At 48.6% G+C, this 19,553-nt stretch overlaps 1 protein-coding gene across 1 annotated transcript in view; it reads right to left on the reverse strand.

The window, feature by feature from the left end:
• LOC133356474 (metabotropic glutamate receptor 7-like) overlaps positions 1–19,553 on the reverse strand; it is a 75,991-nt gene that overhangs the window by 25,228 nt on the left and 31,210 nt on the right. Inside the window, exon 3 of the mRNA XM_061574005.1 lies at positions 16,953–17,888. Within this exon, the coding sequence (XP_061429989.1) occupies positions 16,953–17,888 (936 nt within the window). The remainder of the gene's footprint in view (positions 1–16,952; positions 17,889–19,553) is intronic.

The raw sequence follows: 19,553 nt of genomic DNA on the forward strand, positions 1-19,553 counted from the left end.
TTGTGTGTGTGTGTACTGTGTGGGGACAACATTGTGTGTGTGTGTGTACTGTGTGGTGACATCATTGTGTGTGTGTGTACTGTGTGGGGACAACATTGTGTGTGTGTGTGTACTGTGTGGTGACAACATTGTGTGTGTGTGTACTGTGTGGTGACAACATTGTGTGTGTGTGTGTACTGTGTGGTGACATCATTGTGTGTGTGTGTACTGTGTGGTGACAACATTGTGTGTGTGTGTGTACTGTGTGGTGACAACATTGTGTGTGTGTGTGTGCTGTGTGGTGATAACATTGTGTGTGTGTGTACTGTGTGGTGACAACATTGTGTGTGTGTACTGTGTGGTGACAGCATTGTGTGTGTGTGTGTACTGTGTGGTGACATCATTGTGTGTGTGTGTACTGTGTGGTGACAACATTGTGTGTGTGTGTACTGTGTGGTGACAGCATTGTGTGTGTGTGTGTACTGTGTGGTGACATCATTGTGTGTGTGTGTACTGTGTGGTGACAACATTGTGTATGTGTGTACTGTGTGGTGACAACATTGTGTGTGTGTGTGTACTGTGTGGGGACAACATTGTGTGTGTGTGTACTGTGTGGTGACAGCATTGTGTGTGTGTGTGTACTGTGTGGTGACATCATTGTGTGTGTGTGTACTGTGTGGTGACAACATTGTGTGTGTGTGTACTGTGTGGTGACATCATTGTGTGTGTGTGTACTGTGTGGTGACAACATTGTGTGTGTGTGTACTGTGTGGTGACAACATTGTGTGTGTGTGTACTGTGTGTGACAACATTGTGTGTGTGTGTACTGTGTGGTGACAGCATTGTGTGTGTGTGTACTGTGTGGTGACAACATTGTGTGTGTGTGTACTGTGTGGTGACAACATTGTGTGTGTGTGTACTGTGTGGTGACAACATTGTGTGTGTGTGTGTACTGTGTGGTGACAACATTGTGTGTGTGTGTACTGTGTGGTGACAGCATTGTGTGTGTGTGTACTGTGTGGGGACAGCATTGTGTGTGTGTGTACTGTGTGGGGCAACATTGTGTGTGTGTGTGTACTGTGTGGTGACAACATTGTGTGTGTGTGTACTGTGTGGTGACACCATTGTGTGTGTGTGTACTGTGTGGTGACAACATTGTGTGTGTGTGTACTGTGTGGTGACAGCATTGTGTGTGTGTGTACTGTGTGGGGCAACATTGTGTGTGTGTGTACTGTGTGTGACAACATTGTGTGTGTGTGTGTACTGTGTGTGACATCATTGTGTGTGTGTGTACTGTGTGGTGACAACATTGTGTGTGTGTGTACTGTGTGTGACAACATTGTGTGTGTGTGTGTACTGTGTGTGACAACATTGTGTGTGTGTGTACTGTGTGGTGACAACATTGTGTGTGTGTGTACTGTGTGTGACAACATTGTGTGTGTGTGTACTGTGTGGGACAGCATTGTGTGTGTGTGTACTGTGTGGGACAGCATTGTGTGTGTGTGTACTGTGTGGGACAGCATTGTGTGTGTGTGTACTGTGTGGGACAGCATTGTGTGTGTGTGTGTACTGTGTGGGGACAACATTGTGTGTGTGTGTACTGTGTGGGACAGCATTGTGTGTGTGTGTACTGTGTGGGACAGCATTGTGTGTGTGTGTACTGTGTGGGACAGCATTGTGTGTGTGTGTACTGTGTGGGACAGCATTGTGTGTGTGTGTACTGTGTGGGACAGCATTGTGTGTGTGTGTGCTGTGTGGGGACAACATTGTGTGTGTGTGTACTGTGTGGGACAGCATTGTGTGTGTGTGTACTGTGTGGGACAGCATTGTGTGTGTGTGTACTGTGTGGGGACAGCATTGTGTGTGTGTGTACTGTGTGGGACAGCATTGTGTGTGTGTGTGTACTGTGTGGGACAGCATTGTGTGTGTGTGTACTGTGTGGTGACAACATTGTGTGTGTGTGTACTGTGTGGGGACAACATTGTGTGTGTGTGTACTGTGTGGGACAGCATTGTGTGTGTGTGTACTGTGTGGGACAGCATTGTGTGTGTGTGTACTGTGTGGTGACAACATTGTGTGTGTGTGTACTGTGTGGTGACAGCATTGTGTGTGTGTGTACTGTGTGGTGACAGCGTTGTGGGTGTGTGTACTGTGTGGTGACAACATTGTGTGTGTGTGTACTGTGTGGGGACAACATTGTGTGTGTGTGTACTGTGTGGTGACAGCATTGTGTGTGTGTGTACTGTGTGGGACAACATTGTGTGTGTGTGTACTGTGTGGGGACAACATTGTGTGTGTGTGTACTGTGTGGTGACAGCATTGTGTGTGTGTGTACTGTGTGGTGACAGCGTTGTGGGTGTGTGTACTGTGTGGGACAACATTGTGTGTGTGTGTGTACTGTGTGGTGACAACATTGTGTGTGTGTGTACTGTGTGGGGACATCATTATGTGTGTGTGTGTACTGTGTGGTGACAGCATTGTGTGTGTGTGTACTGTGTGGGGACAACATTGTGTGTGTGTGTACTGTGTGGTGACAACATTGTGTGTGTGTGTACTGTGTGGGACAACATTGTGTGTGTGTGTACTGTGTGGGACAGCATTGTGTGTGTGTGTACTGTGTGGGGACAGCATTGTGTGTGTGTGTACTGTGTGGGACAACATTGTGTGTGTGTGTACTGTGTGGTGACAACATTGTGTGTGTGTGTACTGTGTGGTGACAGCATTGTGTGTGTGTGTACTGTGTGGTGACAGCATTGTGTGTGTACTGTGTGGGGCAACATTATGTGTGTGTGTACTGTGTGGTGACAACATTGTGTGTGTGTGTACTGTGTGGTGACAGCATTGTGTGTGTGTGTACTGTGTGGTGACAGCATTGTGTGTGTGTGTACTGTGTGGTGACAGCATTGTGTGTGGATTTGTGAGCTACGTGATGGAATCCAGCCAAGGAATGTAACGCGTCTGAGTGTTCATCCATCGAGGAGATGGAGCGACGAAATCTGTTAGCGGGTTACCACATCACAGGATTGTTGGGAGGTGGCGGCGGCTTTGTCGAGACGTTCATCCAGCAGTGGATCGACCACGGCTCATGATGATGTAATGATTTGCCCCCATAGCGAACCAATTAGATGTCAGATATTCAGGGTCATGATTTATTTATTGCAAGGCCCACAGTCCATTGGCGGGCCCCTGGTGGCCTTTAGTGCGGCCCCCCAACAACACACTAAGATGATTTGAAGCTTTCGTGACTGCAGGAATTAACTCTTTGGTTCATTTCGGTAAAGTCACGTAGAAAGAAAATGAATTAAATTAAATAGAGTACGACGTTTCGATTGCAACACAAGCAATCGTCATCAGGTCGAACTAAATTTGAGAGAGAGACAAAACACAGACACGGAGACACACAGACAGACACACAAGCAGAGAGAGACACACAGAGACACACAGAGAGACACACAACATGGACACACAGGCAGACACACAAGCAGAGAAAGACACACAGAGACACACAGGGAGAGACACACAGCATAGACACACAGAGAGAGAGACACACAGAGAGATACACAACATAGACACACAGAGAGAGACACACAACATAGACACACAGAGAGATACACACAACATAGACACACAAGCAGAGAGAAAAACACAGAGACACAGAGAGAGACACACAACATGGACACACAGGCAGACACACAAGCAGAGAAAGACACACAGAGACACACAGGGAGAGACACACAGCATAGACACACAGAGAGAGAGACACACAGAGAGATACACAACATAGACACACAGAGAGAGACACACAACATAGAGAGACAGCACAGAGACACACAGAGAGAGACAACACATAGACACACACAGACAGACACACAAGTAGAGAGAGACACACAACATAGACACACAGACAGACACACAAGCAGAGAGAGACACCACAGAGACACACAGAGAGAGACACACAGCATAGACACACAGTGTGTCTTTCTGTGTGTCTCCGTGTCTGTGTTTTGTCTCTCTCTCAAATTTAGTTCTACCTGATGACGATTGCTTGTGTTGCAATCGAAACGTCGTATTCTATTATTTAATTTGTTTTCTTTCCACGTGACTTTACCGAAAGAACTAAAGAGTAACACACAAATGGTGACAACGACACCCCCATCGTCATCATCATCATCGTGCTGCCGTCAAACCCCCAATAGTTTCAAACGTGCGGCTGCCCTTCCCACACCGATGATGTTTCATCGGCGAAAGTGTCCACCCCGACCGAAATTGAGTGAGGAACGCTGGTTTAAGGAATCGATTCAGTTTTAAGTTGTTGTTGTTGTCCGCATGTGTCTCTGTATTCCTATGAAAAAAAAATTGTAATTGTAAAAACTGGGGTTTGGTGAAAACAAATAACAGAATTTCGTCGATGCTGCTCCACGTTAGTGTGACCCCTTTTCCGCCCAGCTGCAGCTTCGGTTCCATCCCTCCACTCCACCTCTTTGTGCCCCCCCCCCCTTCTGTGCTTGGCCTCATCTCCGATTAGAACGGTTGGCTACGTATGGCGCGAAAGAAGTTCAACATACTGTCACAAACAAAACACAGAGGTTACCTTGGGACAAGTAACCTTTACTCTGGCACCTCTTGCGCCCACATGTACCACTGTCTTGTTTATCCTATCCACGTGTTTACTTCCCTGGACTTCCTGAACTTGCGGACGGATGCAAACCATCCACATGGCCGTGAGAGGGGCGTTCTAGACCGTAGGGGGCAGCAGAGGAGAAGGAGCGACCGCGCATTGCATGGGACGGTGACTGGCAGAGGTCGCAAACGGGTTTTGATTCCTTACCCGTACCCGGCCGCACCAGGGTCGCAAACGGGTACCCGTACCCGGCCGTACCCGTACTCTACCCGTACTCGGCCGGGTACGGGTAGGGTACGGGTATCGGGTACCTGATTGCGACCTCTGGGATGAAGCCATGTTTGCAGGCGCGGGTGGGTTGATTCTAGGAACTTGAATTGTGAGAAGAGGCAAGACGTTGGGAAATGAGTGACAGTTACTCACCAGTGACTCACGGCCTACCCGTACCCGGCCGCACCAGGGTCGCAAACGGATACCCGTACCCGGCCGGGTACGGGTAGCCGGGTATCGGGTAGGGTACGGGTATCGGGTACCCGGTTGCGACCTCTGGTGACTGGTGACCGTGACAGGAGACCATCGTCCCTGGGTGCAGACGAAAGGTGACGGAAAGGTGCGAGGTGTTAACTGCATCGCCTGGTATGTAGGAGGTTGTGGGTTCGATTCCGACCCCGACGCCTGCTGTATATATTGCACGTTCTCCCCGTTGTCGCTTGGATTTTTCTCCGGGTCCTCCACGTTTAGGAACTTGCATTTGGAGTATGTTGGTGCTAGAAATGTCCACGCGATGAACCACTTCGTTGAGCTATCATTTGTGATCGCCAGGTCGCTTCTGAAAAAGAGCTACGCATCTCAGTGGGGTTCATCTTCTTGGCTCTTTCGGTAAAGTCACGTAGAATGGAAATAATACAATAATAAAATAAAACATAATAAAATAATTCTCACGACGTTTCGGCCACAAAGCAAGCAGCCGTCCTCAGGTGAAGACCAGGTCTGTCGGGGAGACAGCGTCTGTCTCCCCGACAGACCTGGCCTTCACGCTGTCTCCCCGACAGACCTGGTCTTCACCTGAGGACGGCTGCTTGCGTTGTGGCCGAAACGTCGTGAGAATTATTTTATAATGTTTTATTTTATTATTTTATTATTTCCATTCTACGTGACTTTACCGAAAGAACCAAGAAGATGAATCCCTGCAGTCAGAAAAGCTTTAAATCGAAATTTAGCTCATTGGGGCTTTGCCTGCTAACATAAAAGTCGAGTTAGAAAAAGCAGAATGAAACGAGAGGGACTGTTCACGTGAAGTGTTTCGATTTTCCACGCGCCGCGAAATGGGACGATGGGACGATGGTCAAGAATAATCACGGAGAGGCAGCCGAAGAAAAGTAACTCGTCCAAGCGGGACGCCTGCCATGAAGACGGAGCGGCGAAATCAGTCCGTACACAGGAGAGCTGAATGGATTGTCGCATCGCACGTTTGTGATGTGGTGGCAGAGGCCTGGGGAGGCCTTCATTTACAAGTGGATTGATCAGTTGCTGCTGCTGCTGATGATGATGTATTGCACATACGCGTGCGTGCGTGCGCTCGACGGATAAGTGCTCGCGATGTTATTATTGTGCAATTATTGAACATGAAGAGAGAACGCATATGAGCGGTATAGTTGAGCGAGCGCACTAATTCGACGCGCATCCTGACACGCATTATAAACATCCAAATTGCGGTTCATTACGTTAAACGGTCCGCACATTTCTCATCGAACCCACAGACACACGCAAACCGTGATCTGAAAAAGGAGAAAAAAATGCTTTGTAACTCCACAGGGTTGAGTAATGGCGCTAATTACGGCATACAAAAGCACGGGCATTTAACTCAATCACGCAAAGCACCTTAATTTGCCGTTCATGAATCCAAAGGATAAGTAAATTCAGCCGCAGTTGTGGACAATGCCACGCAGTTCAATGGAAGCCTCCGTGATGAAGTTACCCTCCGGAACTGATAAACACATGGCGGTGTGATGTCGTCGCACATGCAGCGGCTCTGGCCAGGCATGGGAGAAGGAGAGAGCCTCGCGTTGATTTAGAATTTGCTGGAGAAACCGAAATGCGATTTTCGTTCAGAAATAAAGTCCGATGGGTCCTTTCCAAGGAATGCAGCTTCCACTATTTATTTCCCATTCGATGAAACTGGTTTAAAAAAATATATATACAGTATGATTCAATCGTAGAATCAGTTGCTCTATGAGAAATATGAAAGTACACCAAGCATAAAAATATATATACATTCAAACTAATTATTTAATTTACTCACTGAGCTGTTTAGTTATTTTTCATGAGTGACCTGGCTATCACAAATGAGAGCTCAAGGAAGTGGCTTATCATCGTGTGGAAATTTATAACAGCCAAATATCCTAAATGCATGTTTCTAAATGTGGAGGGAAAACCCAGAGGAACTGGAGAAAAATCCAAGCGACCACGGGGAGAGAGACATGCCAACTCCAAATATACAGCAGGCGTCAGGGTCGGGCTCGAACCCACAACATCCTCCATACCAGGAGAGGTAGTTAATATCTCGCTACCGTGGCACAAGTAATAATATCAGCACAACATCAGTATTTCCAGCAAACTTGCATCACCATCCAAGGAACGGAATTTGTCTATCCATCGAGGAGATGAAGCTATGAAATCAGTATGAAGGGTGCTCGGTGGATTGTTAAATCCATCGTGGGATCATGAGAGGTGGCAGAGGCTTGGAGAGGCTTTCATCCAGTAGGGGATTGACCATGCCTCATGTTGATGATGCTGAGGACGACGGCACAAGAGTTAACGCAATTTAGTTTTTGTCTTATACTCTGTTAAAAACAACTGTCACCACCAACAGCACCACCACCACCACCATCCTCATCACCGTCACAATGACATCTGCTGTGAGTACACATGAGCTCATTGCAGGTGGTGGCAGCACTGGTCCAGACGTCACTCGCCGTCAGTGACAGGGTGCTTCAAAAAATGCTTTAACACTTACATGGGACTATCGTTTTAATGGGAAAAAAAATACACGGTGACATGATAACAAATGCATGTTCAGAGCTTCAAAAAGTCAAAGAGTCTCGACTTGTTCGTCATCATCGTCAACGCGTGCCTGGATCTTCTCCAGGTGGTCTCCAGAGCCCGGTGGCAGCAGATTTTTTGTGGTGTTGTTGCAAAATCTACTGTGTAGCACATTTTTTTTTATTAAATTTTTGTTCCTGGGTAGTAAGTGTTATTTCAAAATTGCTTATGCCTGAACAGTACAGAAAATGGCTATTATTCCCCATAAACTTTGCTTTTGTGACCAGGACAGTGATATTTGGAAATTTACCTATTTTCCAGAACATTCCAGATAGATTCAGTGCTGAGTAAACTTGGACTAACTTCTAGAACATTCTAAAACTTTCCAGTAATATAAATAGGAGTATAAATACGTCACTTTACCAAAAGAACCAAATAATATTAAGCCCACCAGTTCAGTTTAGTTCCAGCTACCTAAGTGGATACATATCTGCATTTTTCTGAGATGGCATCAAGAGGCTGCAAGCATCCGGCAGACGCATGTTGCTATGTCTGCGGCCAATGTATCAAGACAAGATCGAAAAAGTACTCTGTGGAAGCATCTGCTAAGATGTGTGAGGCCTGCAAGGCATATTTCGGCATGCCTGTCGGGTATCAAGACAAACCCTGGGCACCTCATTTCACCTGCGATCAAAGCAAAAAAAATTCTGGAAGGTAAGATGGACAAATTTTGCTCCGAATTTTATGTTATAAAATTTGACGAAATTTTCAAAATTGTAAAAGTTTTTAATGTAAAAATGTTTTACAGTTTTCAATGTTATTGAAAAAATATATCACGTATGAAAAATGTTAAGAGAATCTCTTACACATTAGTCATGGGTAAAATAAATGTATTTTTGTAGGATGGTACAGAGGGGAAAAGAGAGCCATGAAGTTCGCTATCCCAATAATTTGGCGGGAACCCATTAACCACTCAAGCAACTGCTACTTCTGCATGGTGTCTATGTTGTGTGTCTCTCTCTGTGTATCTCTGTGTTGTCTCTCTCTCTGCTTGTGTGTCTGTTTGTGTGTCTCCGTGTCTGTGTTTTGTCTCTCTCTCAAATTTAGAAGTTCACTAGCTTTGTTTTCTACCTGACGACGATTGCTGCTGTGGCAGTCGAAACGTCGTATTCTATTATTTACATTTCTTTTCTTTCTACGTGACTTTAACGAAATAACCAAAGAGTTATTCCTGTAGTCACGAAAACGTCAAATCAATAGCCATTTTCTATACTTTTTAGGCATGAGCAACTAGGAAATAACACTTACTACCCAGGAACGAAAAATGTGTTATATAGTGTTTTCAGAACTGCTAAAAATTATCTTTGGATTTTTCGGTAAAGTCACGTAGGTAAAACAATCAATAAAATAAAATAAATGAAAACAACTAAACACAAGCTTCCTTCAGGATGGTACAAAGGAAGCTTCCTTCAGGAAGCTTGTGTTGCCTCCGAAACGTCGTGATTTATTTTAGTTATTTTCAATTATTTTATTGATTGTTTTACCTACGTGACTTTACCGAAAAAACCAAAGAGTATGAATCCTGGCAGTCACGAAAGCTTCAAATCTGCTAAAAAAATTTTAAGCAGCCTGTACATCAGGAGTGTGATAAACACATCCATCATCAGGGACGGGGCAGTGTGGGGGATCCGAGTCCCATGTTCATTCGCGCGCGCGGACGCACGCTGCATTTCACTCCGGTTTTGCTTGTGGCGGGGCAAAATGATCTCGGAATTAAATGAAAGTTGGGGGCAACGGGCGCGGCCTCCGTTACCGACGAGCGAACGCCAAACCGAAGCGGCACTCCGGCAAAGCTCCCACCCCAACGCGACGCGGAACGCGTGACCTCTGGGTCGTCGTGGACGGCGGACTACTTTCTTGAGCATGCGCGTTCGAGCGGAGTAACACGGCGCGCGGAACAATACAGCGACGCGGCGTGGTTGCCCCTTCCGTTATTCGCCGCGTGGTGTGCGCGGTGGTTAATGTCGCGTTCGAGTCGGACTTCCTCGTTATTGCATTTCTGACGGGGCAATTGTTTTTTCGCTTAACGCGGTTTCTTTATCGTTTCATGCGGCACCTCCCAGGAACGCATCCACTACCGCACTAAACGAGGGCTTTGCTGCTTCCCCACCCCACCCTGAATGTGTTGTCCCACTCTCTGCCTGCGTTCAAATCCAGACTCAATGCCGTGTTTTTTTTACAATCGGTGGCGAAAGATGTATGAATGACAATGCCTTGTCGCCTCTGCCTCTCTCTTGCAAGGGAATTGTGGCACATTAGGTATGTATCACTCTTTTAATTATATCCTTGTGCAGCAAGAGAGTAAAGTTTGGTTCTGTGAAAGTCCTTATGTGCTGTGCAGTGCATCAATGCATGTGTGTACAGCAGAATGTGATGACTGAGTCGGGCCTGTAGGTGGCTGGCAGGGTTAGTGAATAACCGCACGTGTAAACCAGCCATGTGGTTAATGGCGTCTCGGACGAATTGCTGCGTGTAACACACGTGTTGTTGCATTTTACAGGTAAAGGACCCAAAGGTTGTTTTTGATCGTTATATAAATGTTCTAGACTTGTTCTAGACTTTAAGCTTGGCTTTGAATTGTTCGTTTGTGATATATGCAATTAGAGGCGTTTTAGCACTGTGCATTGTAAAGGGATGACGCACTGTAATTAGTTACTGTCATTGTAATTCTCTAACTCTAATACTGTTTAGTCTATAACCATGCCCATGTACCCAGAGTATGACTACTTGCAATGCTATTGAGAATAAGCTGTACAATGGTGATATACAGTACGTATACTGTACACATACAGTACATATAATGGGTGTAAGATACCGATAGAAGTGGATGGTATAGATAGACATACAGATAAGGATTCAAGTAATAGTCGAATAGTGATGTGCAAATGTGATTGTTAAAGACAAGGATGGTTTATAAGTAGTAGAATTGGGTTTAAAAGAAAACGTTAATGAATAACCGCACGTGTAAACCAGCCACATGGTTAATGGCGTCTCGGAAGATTTTCTGCGCGTAGCACACGTGTTGTTGCATTTTACAGAGTGACGGTGCTGTTCTTCACAAGATGAATATTAACTACAAAAAATGTGCTTGCCCTCGATTTGGAGCACCTGCCCACGTCCTTCATTTCGAGTGTGCAACAGAATACGACAGCCGCTGTTGCCGCACGGGCAGCATGTTGAGATGTCATTGGAACGAGAGGCCAAATTACGTCAATACATTTTCAACATCAATGTATCGTTCGCCGGGCTGAGACCATCAAATCACTCGCTGGAGAACATCGTATGCGCTATGACTGAAAATGCAGGTTTCTCTCTCGCTTCGCGCGGGAGACCGGATTGTGCGATTTCGCATCTTTGCGGATCGCCCGTTTATAACCCAACATTTGCTCTTCGCGATTTGAATTTACTCTGATGCGGCAAAGCGGTCGGACGTGGGATGACATTGTGTGTCTGCTGTGTGCGCTACTCGCCAGGCAGCTGCCTCGCACAGAGGTAACAGCGACATTCGCCACTGAGTGGCAGTGACGTCGCCACGGCGCCCGTGCCAGGCCAGGTGCACTTTGAAGCCGCGTGAAGTGTCGAAGGCTCGCTGGTAGGAGGTGACGGGACAGACCCAGGTGCCATGTGTTGACTTACTGAAATTACTGGCAGATGCACCACCTATGCCCCCTACTATGCCAACTTACTGCATTTTAACTGCCCAGTGCTCCGCCCGTTGTTGTGAGCGTCGCTCCTCTGCTCTCTGTTGTTGTTGGAGGGCGATTGCCTCCAACTGCCCAGTAGCGTCCTTCACGAGCCTCCTCCATAGAGGCTGATCTTGACACCGCTGGTACCAGTTTTCGGCAAGTTCACTCAGCTCCACATCATCCCATAACGCATCACTCCATCGCTTCTCTAGCCCGTGTCAAACCCATTTAGCCCCCTCTATCTGGCCAAATAGAAGCTGCTGGGCATGCGGTAGCTGGGCATGCGGGTTATATAACTCAGTCAACGCAGTCTTGCCTGATGGTGCTCACCAGATGGGAATGTATCCAAATATTTCAAGGATTTGTGAGCTCAAATAATCCAGCCTGGTTAAACACAGGATGAATCATAGGCAGGCCAGCCTGAATGTTTCTAACCAGTGCAGATGTTCCATTAGAGGGGTCCACGTTTCACAAGCATATACATAGACACAGATACATACACATAGAGATCCAGAGATACAAAATTGCGTGTGTCCTTTGAGTAGTGTGGTGGGAGCTGCAGTAAAAATACCATGCACTTATCCAGGAAAGCCTCACCGAACCTTAAGATTGTCTCTCCGAATGTGTCCTACTGCACTTGGATGTTTGGTCAATGTCCATGGCTTGGTGTTTGGCTTGCAGAAGAAAGTCAGAGTAATTGGAGAAAACCCACACCATACGAGGGCGATGACGCTCAAACAATCCACTCAAATTTAAGATGAAATAAGACCACCGATGAACTATGGGTGGTCTTATTCGAAGGAACCGATGTATATGTGAAAGGAGGCATGAAGGGGAATGGTTAGACCTGGAGCATGGCGTCTGAACACAGCTGGGGGTGATAACGATGCCAACAATGATGATGATGACGAGCGGACGAAGCCAGACAGCTCACCGTATAATCCACCAATTCTCTCGACTGCACGGTCCTAGGGAAGAAAATCTCCTGACCGGGACTAAGACCGTGCAACCTCTCAAGTCGCGGTTTAAAAAAAAAAACCCACCCGCGTCATGAACTAAAGCAACAACAACAACCACAACAACAACAACAACCACGCATAAAAGTACCAGCGAACAGTTTTCAATTATGAACGCGCCGCGGTCCAATTATTCAATTTGATTGACATCTACGGTTGGTTTAGTATTACTACTACTTAGAAATGTGAACTACCCTACCACCGAACAATCAGTCAGGTTCCATCTAATAACGCACGCGCTGGCCCCCGGTTCCCTGTAATTCAATGCTGTTCCAATTCACCAAATCTAGTTTTGTTGTTGTTATTGTTGTTGTCAGCTATTAAGTGAGTTTCTGGTAGCTGACGTTCATTGAATTCCTGGCTAGGCAGGCCGGAGAGACAAGCCACGCTGGGTGGACGTGGCCAGGCAAGGGCCGGCCGTGTCCACCCAGCGTGTCCGTGTCTCTCCCTCCGCGCCTGATGTGCGCGGCACACCCACGGAGGGAAGTCTGACAAGCAAATTACGCTCGCGTGCGGCAGTGTCTGCGAGCGGCGCCAGAGGTGTTTAATGAACTCTCGTCACCGGCTTCGCTTGCCTGGGGGGGGGGGCAGGCAGGCGGGTGGGGGGGGAGAACCAGGGACGGGGGTGGGAGTGGGGGAGTGGTGGTGATGTCACGTGAGCGCGTGAACAGCGCGCGCGTCCGTGGGTGCGCGTGCGTTGCGCACAAAATTAAATCAGTTCGGAAGGAGCGGTGTGGCAGTGGTCGGTTCGCATTTTGAGTCCCTGGTCACGAGAAATAACAATCGGTGGCGAAAATCTGAACTGGTCCTGACTCAACAATGCAGTGAGTACGAAGGTGCGGTGCATATTAGAACCGGAATAAACAGCACTTGCCAAACAGCCTGCGAGAGGCTACAGCAGGGAGAGGCGATGGGGTGTTTTATTTTTATTTTTTACACGCTTTTAGTTAACTCACTGTCTGTTGTCGTCGTTGTCGTATTCTCAAATCTTGTAACTCAATTTTAACCCACTTCCCAATGTGGTATCGACTGCAAACTTGGTATACTTATGTCATACTGATGACAATACTATATTCTATCATAAAATATAAAATAAGTATTTTTAAACATTATTTTTTATATGTTATGTTTCGGCTTGGGTCTAATTGTCCACGCTCAACTAACGTTGGCTGTAATTAGCCACGGTCCCTTACGCTGTGGCAAGCTTCGGGGTCACTTTCTGGCAGAGGTGGGACAAAGTCATTGTTATGCAAGTCCAAGTCGAGTCTGAAGTCATCAAATTCATGACTCGAGTCTGACTCGAGTCCAAGTCACATGACTCGAGTCCACACCTCTGCTTTCTGGAGTCGTGGAGTTCTGCCATTACTAGTACGGTACATTTCATTAAAGCGAGTTAAAAAAAAGTATTTTAAAAAATAAATTATTTTGTTATCTTCCCGTGTGTTGTCCTGGTGTGTGTGTAGGGCACCACGGTGGTGAGATGTTAACCACCACGACTGGTATACAGGAGGTCGTGGGTTCGATCCCGACCCTGACACCTGCTGTACATTTGGAGTTGTCCTGGATTTTTTTTCGGGTCCTCCGGTTTTTCCCCTCCACATTTAGAATCAACAACACGCGTTCGGAGTATATGGCTGCAAAAAAAAAATATCCACGTGATGATACGCCACTTTTTTGAGCTGTCGTTTGTGACCAGGTCGTTTCCGAAAAAGAGCGACATAGCTCAGTGGGACCTTACCTGATAAAATATATATTTATATATCGGCAAAAATAAAAAAAACAAAAAAACAACCGTTCTAGATTTGAAGCTTTCGTGACTGCAAAGATTCATATTCTTAGGTTTTTTCGGTAAAATCACGTAGGTAAAAATAAATATAAATAATAAAATATGATTTTGTGATTTTATTTTATTTTTTATTTTACTTTTATTAATTTTAATTTTTTACCTACGTGACTTTACCGAAAAAACCCTAAGAATATAAAAAACAAGCGCTCGCTTGCGCGGCCTTAAACGAACTGTAGAAGTGTGAAAGTTCGACTATCTACCTCACCAACCACCCGGCGGTTCCATGAATTGTCACGATTTCCGAGTCAAGGTTTTGATCACAGACTACGCATACGTGTTGTTTTGTATCCTTTAAATAAAGCTGCGACTGTAGCGGCATCTTGTGGCTGCAGGAGCCACGTGACTTCGTAAGGAGTTGGAATTGGAACACGTTGATCCTAATAGCCCAGGTGGCTCACAGGTCCGGGTTTTGGAGGCAGCCCAGTGCGTGCAGGTGGATTTTTGAGTAACTGGAATGTGATGGCAGTGGCTTCAATCAGTCCACAAAGTCGGCTTTCGCGCGACCTTTATTATTCATAAGGGGCCGTCCATAAATGACGTCACGTGATTTTGGACGATTTTTGACCCCTCCCCCCCTCGTCACACGGCGTCACAAAAAGTCAGACCCTCCCCCCTCAAATATGACGTCACAAAGATCTGCCCTCCCCCCCTCAAAAAAACATGCTTCAAATCGCTTTAAATTATTGTCATTGTAGTGCGTATTTTATGTGGCGCTGCACTCTGATGTTGTAGGAGAAAACATTTATTAAAACGTCTATTTAATTAAGTAGAACGTGTTGTCTATATTTATTTAAAGTTGCGCATTTTGATGTGACGTCACATTTCTCAAACCCCCCCCCCCCTCGTCACACATCGTCACAAATGTCTGACCCCCCCCTAGGTGCGTGACGTCATTTATAAACGGCCCCTAATAGATATTCGTTTGAGGTTAGATCGCGTAAATATATAAACGTGTCGTTAACCCACCACCACCCGACACAGCCGATGAGCGAGGTTTGCACGCACACAATTCTTGCACATCGCCTGATGAAGCTGGTTGTAATCACCAGCGAAACGTAGTGGCTACATCATTTGCTCGCTTAGAGATCCAGAGACTCACTTAGCAATGCATGGACTCATAACGCATAGAGACCGACAGATTCACGTAGATACTTCGAGGCTCATATGGAGAAACATTCACACAGAGACCCATTGACTTACACACACAAAGTCAAAGATCTCATGCTATGTGGCTCATAAAAGTTGAAAAAAATAGGATTATTATATTTATTTTAACAATTCACAAAGGATTATTTCATTCGTTTTAACAAATGTTCAAATTGGCTCCCATTAACAATCATGCATGCTGCATGGATTCTTTTAAAATTAATTAAAGACTTTTTTTTAAAGATTACAGGTGTTATCTTTGAGTTTTGTATACGACAAATTTGAAGTGACCCCTCCAGGAAGGAGAAAAAGAACAAATATTGATAATGATGACAGATAAAGTGTTAAGTTAAGGGTTAAACAATGGATATGTTTTAATTCCAGTGTAAAAATAAATGAAATAATCCAATTTGTCATGAAGTTTGGGCCACCCTGTGTAGTGTTTAACAAACTGTTGGCCAAGTGCTGTTAGCGAGGACCTATTAAGGCCAGCAAGGTACACGAGGAGGTGGTGTGGCTAGCACCACGCCTGACCACCTTTGTCTCCCCAGTGCAGATGTTTATACGCCACACTAGGTATTCGTTTTAGTCTGAGTAGATCTAGGAGAGGGCCACACACCGTGCAATAACAATAGCCGCCATTCACTAAGTGGCGGTGATGTTACCATGGCTGCTTGTGCCAAGCTAGGTGCACATTGAGGCCGCGTGAAGTGTAGAAGGCTTGCTGTTGGCAGGTCAAGGGACAGCCCCAGGTGTTATGGGTTGACTGAGATGACTGGCAGATGAAAACATACATGCAAACACGCACAATGCAAAAATCCCCCGTATAGCCTTAACAGACTGTTGGGGTAAGTGCTGTTAGCGAGCACCTATGAAGGCCGGCACGGCACACGAGGGGAATGGGTGGCCAGCATCACGCCCGGCCACGTTTTTTCCCCAATGGCGATGTCTACACACCGCTGAGTCGACCTAGTGGACGCCCAGGACCGGTTCAGATATTCGTCACTGGTGTTGTTACGTGAGCGGGAATCGAACTCGGGTCACCAGTTTTGTAGCTCATCACCCTAACCACTATGCTACCGCACCCTATTTTACACACGCACACGCAAAGACAAAGATCCTCAGTATAGCCTTGACAGAATGTTGGGGCAAGTGCTGTTAGCGAGCACCTATGAAGGCCGGCACGGCACACGAGGGCTGGGTGGCCAACACCACGCCCAGCCACCTTTTTCCCCAGTGGCAATGTCTACACGCCGCACCAGCTACTAATTTGAGGCTGAGTCGACCTAGGAGACGCCCAGGACCGGTTCAGATATTCGTCACTGGTGTTGTTCCGTGAGCGGGAATCGAACTCGGGTCACCGAGTTTGTAGCGCAGCGCGCTAACCACTATGCTACCGCACCCCATTCTACACACGCACACGCAAAGACAAAGATCCTCAGTATACAACAGACTGTTGGGGTAAGTGCTGTTAGCGAGCACACACTCACACAGACACATACACGCGCACACGCACGCGGGGGGGGGGGGGGGGAGAAGGGGCGGGGGGTGGGCACCTTCTCGGCGGACTGCGCGGTGCCAAAGAAGATGGGGATGAAGGCGAGCCACACGATGCAGGTGGTGTACATGGTGAAGCCGATGGGCTTCGCCTCGTTGAAGTTCTCCGGCACGCCGCGCGTCTTGATGGCGTACACGGTGCAGGTCACCATGAGCAGGATGCTGTATCCCAGCGAGCAGATCATGGAGAGGTCGGAGATGTCGCACTTAAGGACTCCGCGCGCGTCCTCGGGGTCGGGCGCGCGCTGCTCGTGGTAGTCCACGATGATGTGCGGCGGGTCGACGCCGAACCACACGAACACGCCGAGCAGCTGCACCGAGATGAGGCTGCACGTGAGGACGAGCTGGGACGTGGGGCTGATGAACTTGGGCGGCGTCACCGCCTTCTTGCCCTGCTCGAAGATGCGGTAGATGCGGTTGGTCTTGGTGAGCAGCGCCGCGTAGCTGATGCACATGCCCAGGCCGAGGAAGAGGCGGCGGAATGAGCAGAGCACCACGCCGGGCGTGGCGATCATCAGGAAGGTGATCGCGTAGCAGAGGAAGATTCCCGTGAGCAGCACGTAGCTGAGCTCGCGCCCCGACGCGCGCACGATGGGCGTGTCGTTGAAGCGCACGAACGTGCCGAAGATGAAGGTCGTGGCGACGATGCCGAGGATGGCGAAGAACACGGGGATGATGGCCCACGGGGAGTGCCACTCGAGCTTGACGATGGGGATGTCGCGGCAGCCCGTGCGATTCTCGTTGGGGCGCCGATCGTAGGGGCACAGCTGGCAGTTGAACTCGTCCAGCTGAAACTGGTAGCCCTCGCACTGCTCGCAGTGCCAGCAGCAGGGCACGCCCTTGACGCCCTTCTTGCGCTCGCCGGGGAAGCAGGGCAGCGAGCAGACCGACACGGGGATCTCCTGCGAGCCGCCCGCCCACTGCATGGCGTGGACCTGCGGGGCGGCCACCGAGCGGGGCGCAGGGTCAGGGCACGGGGTCAGGGTATGGGGTCAGGGCACGGGGTCAGGGCATGGGGTCAGGGCATGGGGTCAGGTCACGGGGTCAGGGCACGGGGTCAGGGCGCAGGGTCAGGGCACGGGGTCAGGGCGCAGGGTCAGGGCACGGGGTCAGGGCACGGGGTCAGGGCATGGGGTCAGGGCACAGGGTCAGGGCGCAGGGTCAGGGCACGGGGTCAGGGCACAGGGTTAGGGCGCAGGGTCAGGGCACGGGGTCAGGGCACGGGGTCAGAGCACGGGGTCAGGGCACGGGGTCAGGGCACAGGGTCAGGGCCGTCGTCGATTCAGTGGGGAGGGGGGGGGAGCGAGTAGTTAACGGTGCAGAGGAGATTCTCCCTTTCAAGGGAGATGAGCAGCAAAACAAAAAAAACTCTATCGATTCCTGATGGCGAATCACTCGTGATAGTTAATACAAAAAATACACGCAAACTCCAAACATACAGCAGGGGTCAGGGTCGTGATCGAACCCACGACCTCCTGTATAACAGGCGAGGTGGTCAACATCTCCTTAGTCAACCGCAGCGCCCGTCTCGTGTCCTATCACCGTCGTCTGCCGTGGGGACCGCAGCACGCAGCTCGATGTCCTCGCCGATGAGCAGCAGCAGAGTTGGCAACCGATTTTTTTTTATAAATCTCGCCCACCCCCTCCCCCTAGCGATATCGATCTTGTGTTCCACGCGGGCGTTATTAAACTCGGGGGGGGGGGGGCGGGGCGAGGGGGGGGCATCGGAGAGGGCACGCGGCTAAACACGGCGGCAATGCCATGGCGATTGAGCCCGATGCCGAGCGGCAAGATGTGACGGCCAATTGCCCATGGGCGGTGAAGGTGTCCGTTGCTGTGTACCCCCCTACTACCCTCCCTCCCCCCTCCCACCCCCCCCCCACCACCCCCCTAACACCCCCTCGACCACCCCCCACCACCACCCCCCACCCCCCCCAACCATCCCCCCCACCCCCCCCCACTACCCACCCCACAACCCCCCCCACCACCCCCACACCCCCACTACCCCTCCCCCATCACCCACCACCCCCCTCGGGATTGCAATCGATGCGCCAGGAATTGCTTGTGGAGTCTTGCCAAATAAATATTTCTTTGATCGCCAACAGATCGGAGGTGTCACGAGCGAGTGTTGGCATCGGCGGACGAACAAAAGGGTGTTGACCTTCTATTTATTTCTTCACCATGATGACAAATTGCCGAGCACAGGCCCGGAGGTGCTCAACGCCGAGGGGGCCAGCAACAGTCGGCACTGTTGAAGATGCAATACGCGTGAAGGCGTTTGTTGAATTGGGCAAAAGGAGACGTCGGGAGGTACGAAGCAGAAAAGAGAAGCGGCTGTGAACTGTTGTGCGGTGAGTGAGTGAGTAGATGGGTGAGTGGGTGAGTGAGTCGGTGAGTGAGTGAATAGATGGGTGAGTGGGTGAGTGAGTGAGTGGGTGAGTGAATAGATGGGTGAGTGGGTGAGTGAGTGGATAGATGGGTGAGTGGGTGAGTGAGTGGGTGAGTGAGTGAATAGATGGGTGAGTGAGTGGGTGAGTGAGTGAATAGATGGGTGAGTGAGTGAATAGATGGGTGAGTGGGTGAGTGAGTCGGTGAGTGAG

The sequence above is a fragment of the Lethenteron reissneri genome, chromosome 54 (assembly GCF_015708825.2).
Source record: "Lethenteron reissneri isolate LAM-NWPU_2019-01 chromosome 54, ASM1570882v1, whole genome shotgun sequence".
Classification (NCBI taxonomy): Eukaryota; Metazoa; Chordata; class Hyperoartia; order Petromyzontiformes; family Petromyzontidae; genus Lethenteron; species Lethenteron reissneri.